Below are 19,705 nucleotides of genomic sequence, written 5' to 3'. Positions count from 1 at the left end.
TATACTACTTGATATGAGGCATGTTTGCTATGAGATTCCTGAAATTTTTGTAACAGGTCCTTTTCATACCTTGTGTTGTACATATATTACCTTGTACATTTATGAACAGTTATGATTTTTGACAGTGACCCTATATTATCACTGGTGCCTTCAGTGCTGCACTGTTTCCATATTTGAATCATTGTGAATTTGTTTGTATACATAAAGATGTAAGATTTTTTACTGTCATTTTTTGTAACTTTAGTTTTGCATTTTCTTTTGTTTTAAACCCTATTATCTTCTTGCTACAGCTTATCTGCCCACTGTGTGCCCTATTGTTGGGGGGGCAACTTCTGCTGTACACAGTAGTGGATTATAGTATAGGTGGTTTGGACGGTTGCCCGGGGCCCAAGGCTCCTAGGGGGCCTATGACCCCTTGAACCAATCTGCAAGTTTGATGCTGCCCTGTAGAGATAATAATGAGAAGGACCTTCTGCCATGAAATCCCCAAGCTCTATACCCATATGTGTACAAGGGTCCTTCTAGGACAGTGATGGCTAACCTATGGCACTGGTGCCAGAGGTGGCACTCGGAGCCCTTTCTGTGGGCACTCAGGCCATCACCAGAGATGACTCCAGGTTTCTTCCTGCAGTCCCAGACAGCCCAGGACTTGCTGTGCACAGAGCTATATTAAAGTGACAGCTGTACCTGGGACTATTTTCTGCTTTATTGGTGTCCTCAGGTGGCGGTATCAATGAAATCTGTGACAGAGAAGGGAGTATAAATCACAAATTACATTTCTGTGTTGGCACTTTGCAATAAATAAGCGGGTCTTTTTAGTAGTTTGGGCACTCGGTCTCTAAAAGGTTTGCCATCACTGTTCTGGGACCTTTCAAAAGTCCCCCAAAGGTCCTCAAGCTGAAGAACTAAAAGTAGACAGAATGGTTCTGTGCAAAAATTATGCCCAATGTCCCTTATGTAGAGTCCTCACCTGTCGGATGTGATGTACAGTAGTCATCATGTAGATTATAGATTCTGATAACTGCTGCAGCACTTCCTGTGCGTAATTTACAGGAAAAATGCTACATGATGTGATTATTACAGTATCAACCCACACTAGTCCCACCTACAAGTAGCTAGGTAGATACACACCGTACTCTTCTCACTACTCTTACAGTACACAAGTATTTTTACAATTCATGTTGTAGGTGAAATATAATTGACAATTGCACAATGATTCAGGAGCAGGAATTGAACTGTGCAACATATGACAAAGCTGCAATACAGACTAACAGGTAGTGCAGCTAAAGGGGGGCAAAGCTACGCCCCAAAAGGTCATTCTGTCGCAATATGAATGGCACAGATACTGGGTGTATCTTTGGATTGCTATGGCTATGAGAACATTGCAATACTTCATCTCACCTTCGGAGGCAGCGCAGTATAACTGAATACTTACAGCCAGGTTTAAGCACAGATAATAAGCTCATCGCCAGGGGACTATTCCTAGAATAAAAAGTTTTGTTCCAAATGGTTGCTATAAGTGTAGCTACAGATTCCACGGACTCATTGTTATATTGGAAATCTTCATAGCACCAGGGAATCATCCAGTGGAAACAGGAGCCAACACAATAAACGGTTCCTGAGGGTCAGTAGAGGATATTCCAGGGTTTAGTTCCTTTGAAATTGATAGATGGAGTCCCCCCACAATCACCTAAGAGTCCAACACTAGAGACAACCACCATCCTTGTGCCCTTTTAAGGCATATGGACATCATACAGGAGGGATTTCCCACTTTGGACTCTCCTCTTTGTGCTCAAACAGGTGTAAGAGTGTCTCCTACTTTGGAGGACCAGGGAGCCATTAGTGTCCGGCATGTAATGTTACATTTGACCTATAGAGGCCGCTACAGGGACTAGTGGCACTAGACACCCCTTCTCCTAGTCATCTGAGGAAGTGACCTACATTGGGGCAAATTTACTTACCTGGTCCTGTCGCGATCCCCTATTCGGATGGTCTGACGAAGATGAAGTCTGGTGTGATTCACGAAGCTTGTGCGCCTGAGTTTCTGCATCCGTTGCTTCTCCGCCGAGGTCCACCGGAGTTCACCTTCTTCTTCCCGGTGCTTGTAAGTGCGTGTCTTGCGACACAATTCGAAATGTTAGATCCCGCGTGTAGTCCGAATCCGTCGGGTTGTCCGTTGGCCCGCCCCCCGACTTGTGTCACGTGCAAGCTGGCGCCAATGGGCCAAAATCCGATTGCCTGCGCCAAAATCCCTTGTTAAATGCGGCAAAAAACGGTAATCGTCGGGAAACCCAACGAAAATGATGTCCGCCCACCCTTAGTGGATGAGCCCCATTGTGTGATGTCTGGTGCAGGGCCAAGGAGGAGAAGCATGATGGGGATTCAAGAAAACTTTCCCCAGACACCAAAATTTCCAACACTCAGAAATAGACAAAATGCAAGACTCCTTGAGAAATCTATGCAGAGAAGTTCCTCTCTAAAAGGAGAAGGAAATTCTGGGGAAATTCACATTCATTTTACATGTTTCATGTCCAAATTAGAGGAGGATGTATCAGGAAAAAAACAAAATAGAGATTTTGTAACTATAAAATTTTTATAAAAATAATTCATAAAAATGATTAAATAACAATAAAAATGTCCTCACAAGATGGTAGAAGAGCAGTAAAAAATCCAATGAAAGTGCGCATCGCGCTTAGTAAATAAGCCCCACTGTGTTTCTGGCAGTGTACACCCAGTAAAGGATTATAATGTGGGTGAATTTCATAGCCGCCTAGGGACTAGTCACACCAAATTTAATACTGAGATGAGAAGGGAACTCCAGCCTTAAAATCCTCAAATATGTGAGCTGCCTCTTGACATGCTAGAGACTTTATGGGTCCTCCAAAGGTCCTCAAACTGCAAAACTGTAAAGCAGCTGAAGGTTGGTTCTGGTACTGTATGTAGAAAGTAAATTTAAGTTGATGAAAATCAAACTTGGTAGGGCTATCATTTGTATAGAGCCAAGAACACATGGCAGTCCTAATCCACCAATGTGTGCACCCAATGCTGTGGATGTGATGCTCCACCATCCAGAATGAAACCATCACCATAACCCAAATTTATCTGCTCAGATTTTAAACTATGGGAGACCAGTTGAGCAAGACTAATTTGCACAGTCAGCAGTTATCAGCAGTTACCTTTACATTTTAAGCCCGGCCCCAGATCCTGCCAATAACATCCATAACAATGAAAATACTCAAAAACTTCCCAGAAATGCTAATTTTGTTGTAAATGTTCTAAAGCTTCTCCACTTTTAAAGTGAAACTGTCAGCAGGTTTGAGGGACTATGGATCAGCTTAATGCAGAGATCACAGAGCACAGCAGTGTGAGGACAGCTATCAGCAGTTACAGTATCTTTGCATATTAAGTCCAGCCCTAGATCTTTCCAATAACATCCACAACAATGCAACTTCTCAACGACAACTTTCCAAAAATGCTAATTTTGTTTTAAATGTTCAAAATCTTCTCCACTTTTAAAATGAAACAGTCAGCAGGTTTGAGGGGCTGTGAAGCATCTCAATGCACAGAGCACAGAGCACTGCAGTGTCAGAACACACCTCCAGTGCAATAGGACAAGCTACAATCTTGGAATATAAGTCCATATTTCACAGTCCTGCTGCTACTAACAACATACACAAAAGGTTTGATTACACATCTCTCCAGAGAGAAGACTCTCTGTAGTAAATTTGGAGAAGCTGCAACCATAGGATTTATAAATCCATATTTCACAGTCCTGCTGCTACTAACAACATACACATAGCTATGATTACACATTTCTACAGGGACAGTGTCTAACACTGTCACAATGGGGCTCATTTACTAAGGGTCCGCAGATTCTGTTGGGTTTCCAGAATATTTCCGTTTTGCGCCGAATTGCCCTGGGTTTTTGGCGCACGCCATTGGATTGGGGCGTATCGGTGCAGGCTTGCATGCGTCAGAAATGGGGGGTGGGGCGTGCCGTCGGACAATCCGACGGATTCGTACAAACCGCGCAATATAAAAACGAAATTGTGTCGCAAGATCAAGCACTCACATGCACCGGGAAAAAGAAGGTGATCTCCAACGGACCTCGACGCGGAAGCGGCACATGCAGGAAATTGGACGCATGATCTTAGTGAATCGCGGCAGCTCCGAATCCTCGTCGGACAACGCACCAGGGGATAGCGACACGACTGAGTAAGTAAATGTTGCCCCAATGACTTTGTAGCCTCTATTACATTGTGTGGAGCTGAAACTTTTTTGTGCAGCAAGTTTCCAAAACTGTAACTTCATCTGATCTTGAATGTAGAGGTTAAACCTAACCCAGCTGTATCATACTGCGGCTGATCTGTGCAGTAGTCAGGAAGTGGCAACAATCACCTGCAGATTTACACAGACGCAACGTAACCCGCTTTATGCTACATTTCTTTTCACAACATTTATCAGACAAAAATAGGGAACACACAGCAACAGATCAATTGCCGTTCTGAGCTTGAATCTCCTGCAACCAGTACATAACCATATCTTTGTGTGTTTTGTTAGTAACAGCAGTACTGTGAATTATGGGTTTATGGTAGATGCAGCCAGTGTTATATATTGTTTCTGCAGTAGTCATGGGTCTTGTTCCGTGAACGACCTGAGCCAGCTCCTGTCAGTCAGCTCATGGCTTACTAAACCCCGCCCCTAAACAGCTCACCACACCCCCTTTAAACCGATAAAATCGTGTTAAAAGTGGTGTCATGTGGGGTGACTGAATGGCCTGCGGCTCCCTATTATATATTTAATAGGGAGCCGTTCAAGAGCCAGAAGAGCCGGCTCTTCTAAATGAGCTGAGCCTAATGAGCTAGCTCACTAGGAAGAGCTGTAATTCCCATAACTACTCTGCAGAAAAATGTAATCAGACCTCTGTGAATGTTGTTAGTAGCAGCAGATCTGCAAAATATGTATTTATATTCCAGGATTGTAGCTTCTGCAAGAGCACTGGAGGCGTGTCCTCACACTGCTGTGCTCTGTGCTCTCTGCAGCCAGTGTTAGGTATTGTCCCTGGAAACTTACTGTATTTAATCAGACCTCTGTGTATGTTGTTTGTAGGAGCAGGACCGTGAAATATGTATTTAGATTCCAGCATTGTAGCTTTACTAAGACCACTGGAGGCAGAAAGAGTTGACTTTTTATTTTATGTCTGTTTCACTGGAGGTGTATAGTCACACTGCTGTGCTTTAGGATCTCTGCATTTATTGACAGCAGAAACCATCCACTACCACCACCTGTTCTCTGAGTTACTGCTGTAACATTCAACCAGAAGCCAGAAGCATTGAAAAAGTTCAATGCAAGGAGCTAAAGGCACAGACGTGAGGACAACCCTCAGTTATTATCATTTCTATTAAGTTTCTAAGGTTTAACTGTTCTTGTTGCCCATGGATAAACCAATCGGAGCTCAGCTTTAATTTTATAAACAGCTGTGAGAAAATGAAAGCTGAACTCTAATTGGTTGGCAGGGGAAACTAGAACTGTTCTGCTCTAAGAGACTTTTGATAAATCCCTCCCCCGTCTCCTTTATCCTCTTCTGGGTGTCTCCTAAATCCTTGGCAATTTATTGCAATGAGTTAACCCAGCAATGGTGTTGGAATAGTGTAAGTGTAGTGTAATAAATACGTAAGCAGAATTGTAATATTATAGTATATCACAAAACACAAGAAAATTAGCAAGTAACTAAATACCGCTCTAAAAAGAAGCTTTAGATATGTACAGGAAGATACTTCTTCTAGAAACTCCTCCAATCAGCTCTGACGCAAGCCTCAATTCAGGAAGCCTTTGAAATAGCTGTGAGTATGTGAGAGCAGTGTAGCAACATCTCACTTCACTTCGTCTTTCTTTTACACTTGCAGGAAAAAAACACAAATGTGAGGTCCCTCACAGCTATGTTTAATGCGGCACCCAATCCCATGGAAGGAGCTGAGAAGTCCCCAGGAAACCCTCCGATAAACTCCTTTCAAGCAAGAAGAGCAGAATTTGCAAAAGCTAACAACTCCACCCCAGTAACCTTCCCTAAGAAACCTACCTCTGCTAAACCTCTGCAGGTTCCTAAATCTGCATCTGATGAAGCAAAACCCCCATTTCCAAAACCAGGAGGTATAAACAGATTTGGAGGTTCTATTCATGGACCAAGTCATGACTTGGAGGGGAAGCCTACATTTCCAAAACCACCAGGATTTAAGACTTTTGATCAACAAAAGGAGGAACCCAAGGTGCCATTTCCAAAGCCTATAGGAAGTAAACCATTTATAAGCACTAATGCTTCCCAAGAACTTAAGTTTGGAATCAAGCCACCCATTCCTATTGAGCCAAAAGAAGATCCCCAGAAACCAGCCTTTCCCAAGCCATCAGCAGTAAAAGCATCAGAGAATGACTCTCGACCCCACATACAGAAGAGACCGCCATTCGGAACAAAGCCTTCGTTAAACAGTGTGGGATCCCCAGGAGAAGCCATTTCCAACAAACATGATATAGCCACAAAGACGTTCTCCAGTTCCTTGGAGAATAGATCTTTGAAGCCAACAAAGGAAGCAACAGATGAAAATCCATCACCAAGTCCTGTATCTCAGACATTTCCTGGTGTAACATTAAGACCAACAGGGATTAAACCACTGCAAAGTCCATTTCTGAAGCAGAATACAGAGGAACCCAATGATAGGACAAAGTCAATTACACCAGTAAAAGATTATCAGGCCAAAGCCAGCCTTGATGGAGGAAATTCTTTACCTCCCTTATCAAAATATCCAAGACCACCATCCACAAATCAGATGCCAGACAACTCAAAAGTACAGAAGGACTCATCAGAACCTAAAAGAAAACCCTTGCCATCATTAGCCCAACTGGGACCTCCACCTCAGAAGCCAACAAGACCTCCAAATGTAGATATAGAACGGTTCCGAAGTAGAAAGACTTTTGGTAAGTTTGATTCTTTTCTATTTTGTAAAAATCACAAATAAGCATAAAAAGTTTCAAAAACATATGAAAAGTTTATTTTATACTTGGTTAGGAGTGAAATGTTTGTTCCTATTTTGTTTCCATGTAAATTTTTGTTTCTGTTTTGTTTTTATAGACAATCAGCTTCTCTTTTCTTAACATTCATATGTGAAGTTGAAAATAGTGGGTAGGATTTTAAAGACAAAAATATCTAAAGAAACATAAATATGTAACAGTGTTATGTGGAATAAATTTAGGGATCTTGATTTAGAGGTACGTAAATTTATACTGTGGAAATGACTTGTGTTTCCCATAATTCCAGTTGGTCTAGTTTTTGAATTACCAATAGGCTAGAAGTTGTTCTTTCCAACCACAAGTATGTAAAATGTTACTTAGAATTTTCTTCCTGATAAACCTGGTTACAACTATCATACACATATTGTGAGATTGAGGGCTTTGGGTGAACTTTTTGTACATGACCTTAAAGGACATCTACCACCAGGATGAAAGGCTGTATGCAAATTAGCCTAAGGGGCTCCAGGCTCCTTTAACAGTCCTTCATCTGGATGCACTAAATCTTTAAAGCTGCAGTCAGGAGCCATCAATAAGTATAAACCAGCTACTCTGGTTTAGATGATGATGATGATGATGACTACTAAACCAGAGCTTGTAGGCCCCATTTGATTATAATTTAAGCCATTTTTTTAAATTTATATGTTTACTATGTTTTATGTTTTAGGGAGAAATCCAAATTTTGAAAATTCCTGTTAACAAAACAGTTTTTACTTGTCGTCCTGCTGTTCCAACTTCCTTAGCATTAGGTTCGGCATCTAATATTACCCATTGTGATAAATGTGGCTAAATGAGTACACACTGACAAAACCTGTTTTATCTCTGCTCACACTTCTTCCTGCCTGAGAGTGTTTGTCATACAAGGCGATTATGGTGACAATAAATGAGATCTAGTTACAACCTTAAACGTCTTTCCCATCAAATGAAAGAGCAAATATATTCCCGGGCTCGCTGACATTGCAGTTTTTCACTTCTCGGTTTCGACAATTTGTACAATATTTACCAGCATTGTGATCAGCCTGTTGCAATATAGAGAAGTGGGTGCTGGGAGAGATATTTAGATGAGGTATATGAACTTTATTAGGTAACAGCAGTAGGCATGGTGGGCTGTGGATAGCTTCATATCTACTATTGGTCAAACGGAGTCCCGAATTGTAAGACTTGTGCAATTGTATTAGGTTACCAATAAAGATGATGCCCATTTCCTTTATGGCCCGTTGACTGCTCCGCCACCGGCTTTTAAAACTAGCGCACCATCTTACTTTGGATGCGATAAGTTAAATCTAAACATCTGTATCCTAATTGATCCAGCGGGTTTTTGTTGACACTGATGTGAGGGAAACGGCACCAGGATATTGTTCCGGTGATACTTCTTTGCATGTGTCATGCCATGTAATATACACAATTCTTCATGTGTAACGTGTTGTGTACTACCATTAAAGTATCATTGCCGGCAGAAATATGCCACATAGTGAGGACTGTCGCTATGTTGTCTGTGACCATTGGATAGACCACATCTAAGAAGGTAAGTGGTGACGAAAAATAGTGACGATGCGAAAAAGCCCCTTTTTAAGAATGTTTTCAGGACTTGGATGTACATAAACAGAATGGCTGGGTCATGAGTTAGCATTGGGCCAGGTGTGTTTTTGACAATAAATAAAAGGAGAGCCTTTCCCACCAGTAGGGATCACAGCAGCTGATGGTGACACCAAACAAATTAGGAGGCTGCTCTAAAAAAGATCAGCTTTTTGTACTCTAGTTGGCCAACCAGTGAGTTGAGCAGCACTCCCTATAGCATGGCCCCAGGGTTTACATAGGGACACAGAAGAGCACTACAGCATGAACATGAAGTGCAGCCATAATCTGGAGTGTAGAATCTAAGTTAAAATGTCTCAGTACAGTATATTTAAGAAAAGAGTTAAAGGGGTTGTCCACTATCAGCAAATAATTGATATTGTTTGTATAAGGAAGATTTATACAAATTTCCAATGTACTTTCTGTATCAATTCCTCACCGGTTTCTAGATCTCCGCTTGCTGTCCTTCTATAGGAAGCTTCTATGTTTACTTCTGGTGCATAGAAATCTGTCCATGGTCACACATAGCTCGTTATATCACACGGCTCTGATTACTCTCTGTGATACTAACGGCTCATACACCTGAGTGTCCATCACATGACCAGGAACAGGTATATATCCACTTGAAGTGAACATAGAAGCTTTCTAAAGGTGAACAGCAAGCAGAGGTATGAAAAACTGTGAGGAATTGATACAGAAAGTACATTGAAAAATTATATAAGTGTTCTTTACACAAACCATATCAATTATTTGCTGAAAGTGAACAACCCCTTTAAGTAGGTCTTCCTGTAAAGGATGAAGTAGGACCACAAGTCTGAACGTGCATGTCTAGAAGAGTTCCAAACCTGAGACCTGTGTCTAACGGACTGTAACATAGGGACTGAGAAAAGTAGATCATGGAAATGTACCACTGAAGAGAAAGGGGATTTGTGTGCAGACCAGTTACCTTCAGGGCATTTCAAAGCAGAGAAATCTGCAAGACAGAGTCAGGTGGTCTGCAATGAAGAGGACTTCTCACCACCTCCATCAATTCCAACATTTAGCATCTCTTAAGAGTAGCCACTCCAATGATTCGTGAGCAGTTGGAATGTTTCTCTGGCCCCACCATTCCAGAGCAATGAGTGTTGTTGGTGTTGGAGCCTTGAGGTTCCTGGAGAACACTTCTTAGTCTTGGAGAACACTGCTCGAGAGCCGTGCCGGGCTGTGTGGAGACCCTTGAGGTTTCAATCTCCCAGCAATGTTATTTCTAGCCTTTACCAACCTGCGGATATGATGTAACATGATTGCACACATGCTGCCTGGTAATGAGAAAATGTTGCCTCACGTCTTGCCAGTAATTTATTTTTACTTGTTCCAGCCTCCTAGTGCTCATACTCATCAGGCCAATGGCATCCATATCTGGACATGGATGGCAAACCATAGGGGGCTCAAAACATCCAACATCCCTCAATATAAAAAATTGTTATGATTACTGGGGGAAAACTAAACCCTTATACCTCCCAACCATCCCATTTGCCCCTTTAGATGCAGGATAATCCAATGGCAGATGTTGCAAAGTGGTTTGCGCCATTTTTGTGTCCATTCCTGAGCAGATCTGGGTGATTCATAGACTTATACTGGAAAAAGTTGAGTACATTTTTGAAGGTACTTTATGCAAACTTACCCTAATTGAAATATTTGAAGGGCCCTATAACCCGCTGGTACATTTCACTGTGTTCCTGGATTACTAAGGCTGCTGTAGAGACCAATTCCACAGTATTTGGCCATATGAAAGTGAAGGTAGAACATTTCAGGTATGGGGTAACATAATACCAGTGCTCACTATTTTTGAGGTTATTCCTCTACGTCAAAGCTCCAAAGTCATAGGGGCTTATTTACTAAGGGTCCTTGGATCGCATTTCCGTCTGACTTCCCAGCGTTTTCGGGATTTGTGCCAGGTATTTAGAAGGGGATTGTGTCGCATGTGATTGGATTTTGGCCCAGCGGCGCCGGCTTTCAAGCGGCAGAAATTGGAAGGGGGGGCGTCGGACGATCCGACTGATTCGGACTGAGCGCATGATTTAAGATTAAAATTGTTTTGCAACCAATGCACTTACATGCACCAGGGAGAAGATAGTGAGCTCCGGTGGACCTGAGCAGGGAAGCGATATCCAGGATATCGGGCGCACAATCTTAGTTAATCGCAGAAGAGTGCATTCCGTTCGGACAATGCACATCGGGGAATGCGCCAGGGATGGGTAAGTAAATGAGCCCCATAATGTTATGATAGATGATGGTTGCCCCACCATGTGCCCCAGAGACAGGTATACAAGACTCGCATTCAAATGGAAAATGCATTTTATTGCAATGTTGCAGGAAAAAAACAGCTTGACATGACTGAGTTAGAAGGTGAAGATAAAGTGACCCGGAGAGCTGTCATCACCCAGAGACAAGTTCTGCTATCCACCGCACTTCCTTATTTTCTTGCAGGCGATTCCTCTGTTTTGTGTATATACTTCCCATTTCTGTGCAATGCTAGAAAGTGCTAGAAAGTCAATCATTAGTGACCCACAACCGGTCATCGTTGCACCTTAGATAAAGCCTGTCATGATAGAAAAGGGTGGAACTTATATCTGTGTGGACTTCACTGCAGCTGTCTCAGACAAGATAACCAAAAGGTATCAACTGGGGTTCCTTGGACTCCCAAAGGAGATTGGATTCATCTCTCAATATACAGATGTGCCTTCCTCCACTTTCCTCTTGATTGGACATATCCAGAAAGGTGTGACACTAAATAACCCTAATAGATTAGTCAATGTTTTAAAGACACCACCACCAGGAATTACTACTGGTCCTAGGGGACCATTAATATGTCACAGCCTGGACCCCAGAACGACACATTGGACCTTCTGGTGGGACACTGTCACTTCTATTCTATTGATTCTGAATTGATAGTGTCTAGGATTTTCTAAGACCTTCTTTTCTAGTGATGTACCCTGATCTACCCTCAGTGGCCACCACACAAGAAGTACAATTCTGCATTAGTGACCTCCATAAGGTCTCTGTCTCCTTAGTGGTTCCAAAGTTTGATGCACCCTAAGTATCCTCAACATTGAAAAATCCTCTTAGGTAAAGTGACCCCCCAAAAAAGGTTAATCACGTAGGTTTGGACACACAAGACTTCTGAAGCAGTAGACATGATGGCATCATAACATCATAAAAAAAGCTTTCTGCTCCATTATATTTTACTTGTTGAAAGGGTACAGATAGAGTTGCAATTGGGGCCCCTGATGCAACAGGACCCAGGTTTTTACTATGATGTTATTCCTAGTTCAGTGTAGTAGTTTGTATCAGTTTACTATATATTCATTTTCTTGTTTACTTAATATGGAGCATAGAGTGTCTCAGATCCTACATCAGGTTCACACCCAGGAAGCGACAAGTACTCGCTATATATCTATAACCTCAAGACGTGAAATATGTCCCACACAGAAGAACAGTTTATGTCTGTGCATAGTCATGTTGTTGGATGTTGTGTGGATGATCAGCTAGAGCAGGGGTTGTGCATTGGGGCAAAAGCAGGAGAGTGGGAAGCAGGTCTTATATGATGAGCCATGTATATCACCGTTACCGATGCCATATTCTGTCCGTAGAGTATGGCTGAGGATGCACTGATTTGGTCACATTTACTTACCCGGTCCCTCTGAGTTCTCGAAAGTGCATTGTCCATCCGGAATGCACTTTGCCGTGATTCACGTAGCTCGTGCGCCCGATTTCCTGCATCTGTCGCTTTCCTGCTCAGGTCCGCCTGCGTTCACCATCTTTCTCTCGGTGCATGTAAGTGCTTATCTTGCAACACAATTTTGAAGTTAAATCCCGCGGTTCGTCCGAATCCGGCAGATCGTCCGGCGGCCCATCCCCCAATTTGTGTCATATGAAAGCCAGCGCGATTTTAAATCCCTGTCCCAGCGGCGCAAAATTGAAATCGTCGGGATGTCCGACGAAACTGTGTGGTCCGCGGGGCCCTTATGTGTCCAAACATCATGTGTTCATCATTAGTTAACCCGCTGTTACTGACAGACTCTCCCTCTACTTACATTGCTCCCTTGCTGTTCTGTCTTGTTTGGATTTGTTCTGTCTTGTACAAAAGGTTCTGATCCAATCACTCCCAGGGACCAGGATTCTGACTTCACATAAGAGGTTAGCTTTTCCTTAGTTTTTTGCCTGCTCTTGACTTAGTTCTTAAGAAGCTACTGGTATCCTGTTATTTCTGTTCCTTATATTCTGGTATTTTGACCTTCTGCCTGTTTCCAGACTATCCTTCTGCCTTGTGATTTTGTATGGCGTTTGTCCTTTTGGTTCTGACATGGCTCTAGAGACTATTCTTCTTTGTATTGTCTTGTCTTCTGTCTGTGATTTGCACTTTGTCTCAGCTAGGGAACCTCAACTAGTTAGCGGTTAGGTTAAAAGAGGCAAGCCAGTAGGGACAAATGGGAAGAGGGTTTATTCTCCAGTCCACTTTTTCTGTTCTTAGCAATTGTTAGTTCCCAGAGCCTGCGTTACACCATATCCATATGTCCTAACATAACACATTGAACAGGGACCCCATGATTATTATCCAGCATAGACCCTGCTCTGATGGAATTGCCTTTATTATAATTTATAATAACCTGCAATATCATGAGATTTTACAGAAAAAATGTGTGGCCAGACACTCTCTCCCCAGGCTCATGGTTTCTTCTTATAGTAGCAGGCTTCCTTCTAGTAAGGAGCGGCAGGGACATGTCAAACATTTTTTTTAAAAAACCTGGAAAACATGCGCAACGGAGAACAAGGAGTGGGAAGTCTAATAGGTATAGAAGAATGAACCATAGATATTACAATAATTTGTCATGAGGGCATGTTTGCTTACCAACATTACATATCATGATGCAGTGTTGAGGGCACTAACTGATTACAGTTGCGACCAACCCCATAAACAATGTAAAACAGTTTGATATCCTATGAAGCCTTGAAAATTAAGCATTATAAATACTTAAACGTTACTCAGTGCACTGAGATTTATGACACATGCTGCCAGATATTTCGCCTCCCCTCAAGGATTAATCTTTAACAATCAATACATTTGTATATAATCAATTAACTGAGGCTATAAAGTGTAGAGAATATGCAGCTACAAGGGTTATCATATCTACCTTTTATTCCACCCTAGACCCTGCAGGGCCGGGCGTAAAATTTAACGCTGCGCATGCCCCGCCGGATAAATCAGGAGGCCGGAGCCTCTTAATGTATCTGGCTGCGCCGGTTCATACGCCCACGTGCGGCTTTCCACTTGCAATAGTTCTATGTTTACGCCTGATTAATGAAGAGGTGGAAATTGTAACTTCAATGCGACTTATAAATATGTGTGATTGTATAAACATTTGTACAAGTATGTTCAAAAGAGAGTTGGGCTCCAGCACTCCAAAAGAGATTCCTATATTCGTTAAAAAAGTCATTTTATTCCATACATTTTAAAAAGGACATTGTCCGACGCATCCTTCTGTAGAGACCTACGCGTTTTGAACATACATATTCAGTTCTTAATCATGGTCCATGGCTCAGATTAAGAACTGAATATGTATGTTCGAAATTTCAAAAATTTCAAAAATCTAGAATTCTTTACACATTTTCACCAAATATCAGTTTTTTTCATAAATAAATGCAAAATATGACATCAAAATTTTTCAACTAACTTTCAGACACAGTGATACCTATTGTGTTTATGATTTTTACTGTTTATTTATATTTAGATGACTTCTAGGGAAAGGGGGGGGGATTTTTAGTTTTTTTTAATATAATTTTTTTTAAACTTTTTTTATTTTTATTATTTTTCAGACTCCCTAGGGTACTTTAACCCTAGGTTGTCTAATTGATCCTATTATATACTGTGATACTACAGTATGGCAGAATATGGGGATTTTCCTCCTCACTCATTACAATGTGCAAATCGCACAGTGTAATGAATATGTTAAAATGAGACAGCCTCGGGTTTTCGAAAGACCCGAGGCTGTCATGGCAACTGATCGCCACATTCCCCGCCACGGGGAGCGTCGATCTTCACCAGGATGGCGACGCCCATGCACTTTGCCTGTGGCGATGAACAGGTTAACACCTGCGATCAGTGCTAGCCGGTAACTGTTACCAGTAAGTGTTTGCTGCAATATACCCATGAGCATGTGAGCCCTCTCCATGCACCCGCAGCTATTAAGGCGCACATTGGGAAGGGGTTAATTGTATTAAAAGAATGTGCAAAGTACAACAGAAAACTGGAACAAGGACCTTAGTAAATGCGCCCCAATGTGCCTGAAGACAGGAGCATGGTCTTCATGAATGGCGCACCATGTGCTTGATCTGAGTGCACCAGTGCAGCTGAAGATAGGGACAGTCTGGGAATTAGCAAAATGTAAAAGTTGCCCTTTTCAGACAGACTGGATGAGATGATATCACTTCTTTATACTGAAGGTAGCACTTTTTGACATATACTGGATGTTTGGGGTGTTGTCTTGTTGCAGAATTATTATTAGCAGCTCTATTAACACTTCTTTTTTTGAAAGCTTTATTACTCTGCAGCTCTTTTCACACCCGCCTAACACTTCTACACAACTGTATTTGAGCTAAAAGCCCCTACATGACCATGCAATAAAATTTGACAGCCTTCTAGTAACCTCTAGGGGGAGCTTAGGAGCTTAGCGCAGACAGTGCTATCATAGAGAACAATGTTTAAACTGTTTGCATTAATTTCCTGAGCGCTTCCTAGTGGAAACATAAGAAACATATATGTTATCCTTAATTTCCTGAGCGCTTCCTAGTGGAAACATAAGAAACATATATGTTATCCTTAATTTCCTGAGGTCCATCATATATTTTCTTTATCCTGGAAGGACAATCTGATATGAAGGGGTACAATTTGTGACATAAAATGACATACATTAAAGAAATTCACATCTTTCTTAGGATGTGTATTGGAAAAAAAACTAAAATGGAGATAGGTTTGAATATGGCAGTATCCCTTTATTTTAAAAGAAACACTTAAAATAATAGTGATGTGTTGTGTAATAGAGATGTGTTGTGTAATAGTGATGTGTTGTGTTAGCTGTAGTATGCTTTGAGTACACAGGGGATATTCAGCCCCTCAGTTTAACACAGTGTATGGATTTGGAGTGTCCCTTTAATAACAGCTGTGAGAAGATGCTGCTGTCTCCCTTCAAACCTCGACATCACACATGACATGTGGTTACAAAGGTCTTTTCTGGTTTGGTGTAGACAGCTGATATAACATTTCTGAAGAATTCATCCTGTTTTAATCTGTTTTATTGTAAAATTAAATTAAAGTGGATTTAAAGGAATAGTTTAATGTAGATAAACAGGGCAGGATTATTGGGAGGGCTCCAGGGGAGCTGGCCTAGGAGCCCCAACCACTTTACTTATAAGGGGGCCCTCACCAACAATGTCCAACAGGTAGCTCACCGCTCTCACCACCACGCCTGCCTCCAAGCTGTGACATGAGTGCGTGCTTGCCGAGCCCACCCGTACTCAATCACACTGGGCATGCTTTTCAGGAGCTGCGCTGCATGCAGAGTGACACCTGTTCCCCCCCGCCTTTAGTCCCTGGTTGGCTGAACTGGTTGCCAGCACTCTCCGGGAAGCAGTAGCCCATGGGACTTGGACTTGGTCAGTAATACAGCCACTGCCACTGTGCCAGCTAAGCCAGCAGTTAGGCTGACATATAAGAAGGAGAAATTTTAGAATATTAATTATAATTTAGAATAGTAATGGGATACATTTACTGGGGGCCCCACCAGATTTTGCAGGAACCTCCATCTATTTTGATCCAGCCATGTAGAAAAAACATTGTCATACCCATATGAGGGAGTGGGAAGGGGGCAGGGCTGGCGTTAGGGGGCAGAAAACTGGGCATTTGCCCAAGGCCTGCTGTCCTAAAGGGGCCCCCAGCGTATAGACTTCTGGGCAGAGGATGCAGTGTTTCTTTAATACCCCTTGGTTGATTGCCAGGGTGAAGATGCTTATCATCCGTCTCCTATCTATATTTCTATCATCTATCTGTCTAGTTATCTATCTTCTATAATTTGTCTATTTCCTATCTATACATCTGTCTGTCTAACCAGTTATCTATCTAGCCTATTTATCCATCTATTTATCTATATATCTTCTACCTATCTTTTATCTATCCATCTATAAATCAATCTTTTCTCTTATATATCGTATCTATCTCCTATAGTCTCTCTATCTTTTATCTCGTTATCTATATATGATCTCCTTTATATTTCTGCATCTATGAATCTATAATCTATCATATTTATCTTCTAGCATCAATCTATAAAATAGATTTTATAGCCAGGGGCTGGCTGGCTATATACTACAGGGGGCTGGCTGGCTATATACTATAGGGGCTGGCAGGCTATATACTATAGGGGCTGGAAGGCTATATACTACAGGGGCTGTCTGGCTATATACTACAGGGGCTGGCAGGCTATATACTACAGGGACTGGCTGGCTATATACTACAGGGACTGGCAGGCTATATACTACAGGGGCTGGCAGGCTATATACTACAGGGACTGGCAGGCTATATACTACAGGGGCTGGCAGGCTATGTACTACAGGGGGCTGGCAGGCTATATACTACAGGGGGCTGGCTGTCTATATACTACAGGGGCTGGCAGGCTATATACTACAGGGGCTGGCAGGCTATGTACTACAGGGGGCTGGCAGGCTATGTACTACAGGGGGCTGGCAGGCTATATACTACAGGGGCTGGAAGGCTATATACTAAAGGGGCTGGCAGTCTATATACTACATGGGCTGGCAGGCTATACACTAGAGCGTTCTTGCAGGCTATACACTAGAGGGGGCTGGCTGGCTATATACTGCAGGGGCTGGCAGGCTATATACTACAGGGGCTGGAAGGCTATGTACTACAGGGGGATGGCTGGCTATATAGTACTGGGTGCTTGCAGGCTTTATACTACTGGGGGCTTGCAGGCTATATACTACAGGGGCTGGAAGGCTATATACTACAGGTGACTAGCAGGCTATATACTACAGAGGTCTGGCTATATACTACTGGAGGCTGGCTACATACTACAGGGGGCTTGTTGGCTATATACTACTGGGGGCTGGCTGGCTCTATACTACAGGGGGTTTTCTGGCTATATACTGGGGGGGGGGGGGCTGTGACCAATGCATTTCCCACCCTCGGCTCGGCCAGTGTCTGTCATTTTCTAGGTCTGTGGTTCAGAGTGGGTATATCAGAGGGGTCATATGCCGGACTTTGATTTAAATACAAGGGGTGTGTAAATAGGTGGAGGCACCGAAAAGGGGGAAATAATAATCGCATGCGTCCTGATTAAAAAAAAACAGTATCCACATTAAAGTGACAGAAACAGATCAGCTTTTGTTTTGGGCCTGGAGCACAATTTTATTATCTTTCATGCCTCTGCACTATGTGACGCCTGAAGAAAGTCCTACAAATGAAAAAAACTACTAGATATCAACGTGTCAGATCAAAATGAAGGATCTAAATCTAGTGCTAAAGGAAAGTGGAGCCAATGCCCATAGCAACCAATGATATCGCTTCTTTCATGTTCAAAAGAGCTTCTCAAATTTGAGAGCAGGAATCTGATTGGTTACTTTAGTTATAACCTGTTGTTTGTGTGCAAGACGAGGCATTAGGTGTATTTTTATCTTATATTTTATCCTTTTACGTCATTCTGTGGACTAAGGAGGCAAAAAAAGAGGAAGAAGCCGGCAGTAATAAATGTGCAGGAAGCCACAGGGTGATATGTAGGTGATAAGTGAGCGGGTCGGAGTCGGGCGTAATTGGCGCACTATATTACCGCCTAAGGGAAGTTGTACGATAGGAACAATGTATATCCTGTTGTAAATTATACAGACTAGAAGATAAATATTACAAAAATTTCCTATAAAGTGCCAAAGATAATAATATTATTTTAATTAAAGGGGTTGGCCACATAACATTAATTAATGTGTGTAAGTAAGGGGGGGGGGGGGTTATCATCAACCAGACATTCCTATCTATAAAATGGCCGCAGATAGAGGGTCATGTGATCTCTAACTGTCCATGAGCAATCTCCCTGCCAGGACCATCATTTTATTTAAATGAAAACCTTCTTAACCCCTTCAGGACGTAGCCAGTTTATTTACCAGAAGTAGTGCAGTGTATTATACAAGACATGAAACAATCACAAGTTCGTTTCCCCTTGTGGGACATTGTCATACAAAAAAAAATTAAAATATAAAGTTTCATATAAAAAAAAGCAGTCTATAAAAAAAAAAGTTGCTAAAAACATTAAAACTCACAAAAATCACCCACCCCTTTAAAAAAAAAACATATTAGTAATATCGCACACATTTTGTATCTCCACGCCAGTACCAACCCAGGCTATAAAACTATAATTTTATTTATCGGGTACGACAAAAAACTAAACGAAAAACGATGACCAAATTGACATTTTCTAATCATCATCAAAAAGTTTGTGCACAAATAAAATCTAACAGTGCTTCTACAAAAATAAGCCCACACAAGGCCACATTGACAAAACATTTCAAAAGTTAAAGCACTTGGAAGGTGGCGATGCAAAAGTTTTTGTTTTTTTTTTCCGTGAACTATTTTATTATGCAAAGAAAGGTCATTTAAAGAAAAAAAAAATGTATATATAAATTTGGTATCGCTGTGTGCGTGTTGTCCCAGAGAAAAAAGCTTCTTATGTTATTTAGGTTTGACGATGATGAACATTTTTATTAGAAAAAAAACTACTTCTGCACATACTGCGCAGAAAGGGTTAACAAATGTTCATCAGTAGGATATATGAAACTCAGAATTGTTCGATTAAAAATTACATTTGGTCCCCATAAAACCAAGAACCCATACAGTTATAGTGCCATTGACGTAGAAAAGGGGTGCGGAAGAAAAAAAAAAAACAAGAAAACCTTGGGTTTTGCAGGATGAGCTTCAGTTTTTTACTGTACAAATGATTTGTTGTGGTTGTTTGCATTGCATTTTGAAGAT

The 19,705-nt window shown here is 41.8% G+C and overlaps 1 protein-coding gene across 3 annotated transcripts in view; it reads left to right on the top strand.

The window, feature by feature from the left end:
• The window catches only part of FYB1 (FYN binding protein 1), a 61,596-nt gene that overhangs the window by 17,546 nt on the left and 24,345 nt on the right, over nt 1–19,705 (top strand). For all 3 annotated transcript variants that reach the window (XM_072135360.1, XM_072135369.1, XM_072135350.1), the window contains exon 2: nt 5,907–6,969. In XM_072135360.1, the coding sequence (XP_071991461.1) occupies nt 5,907–6,969 (1,063 nt within the window). The remainder of the gene's footprint in view (nt 1–5,906; nt 6,970–19,705) is intronic.

The sequence above is a fragment of the Engystomops pustulosus genome, chromosome 1 (assembly GCF_040894005.1).
Source record: "Engystomops pustulosus chromosome 1, aEngPut4.maternal, whole genome shotgun sequence".
In the NCBI taxonomy this organism is placed as follows: domain Eukaryota; kingdom Metazoa; phylum Chordata; class Amphibia; order Anura; family Leptodactylidae; genus Engystomops; species Engystomops pustulosus.
This window is presented reverse-complemented; position numbering and strand designations above follow the sequence as displayed.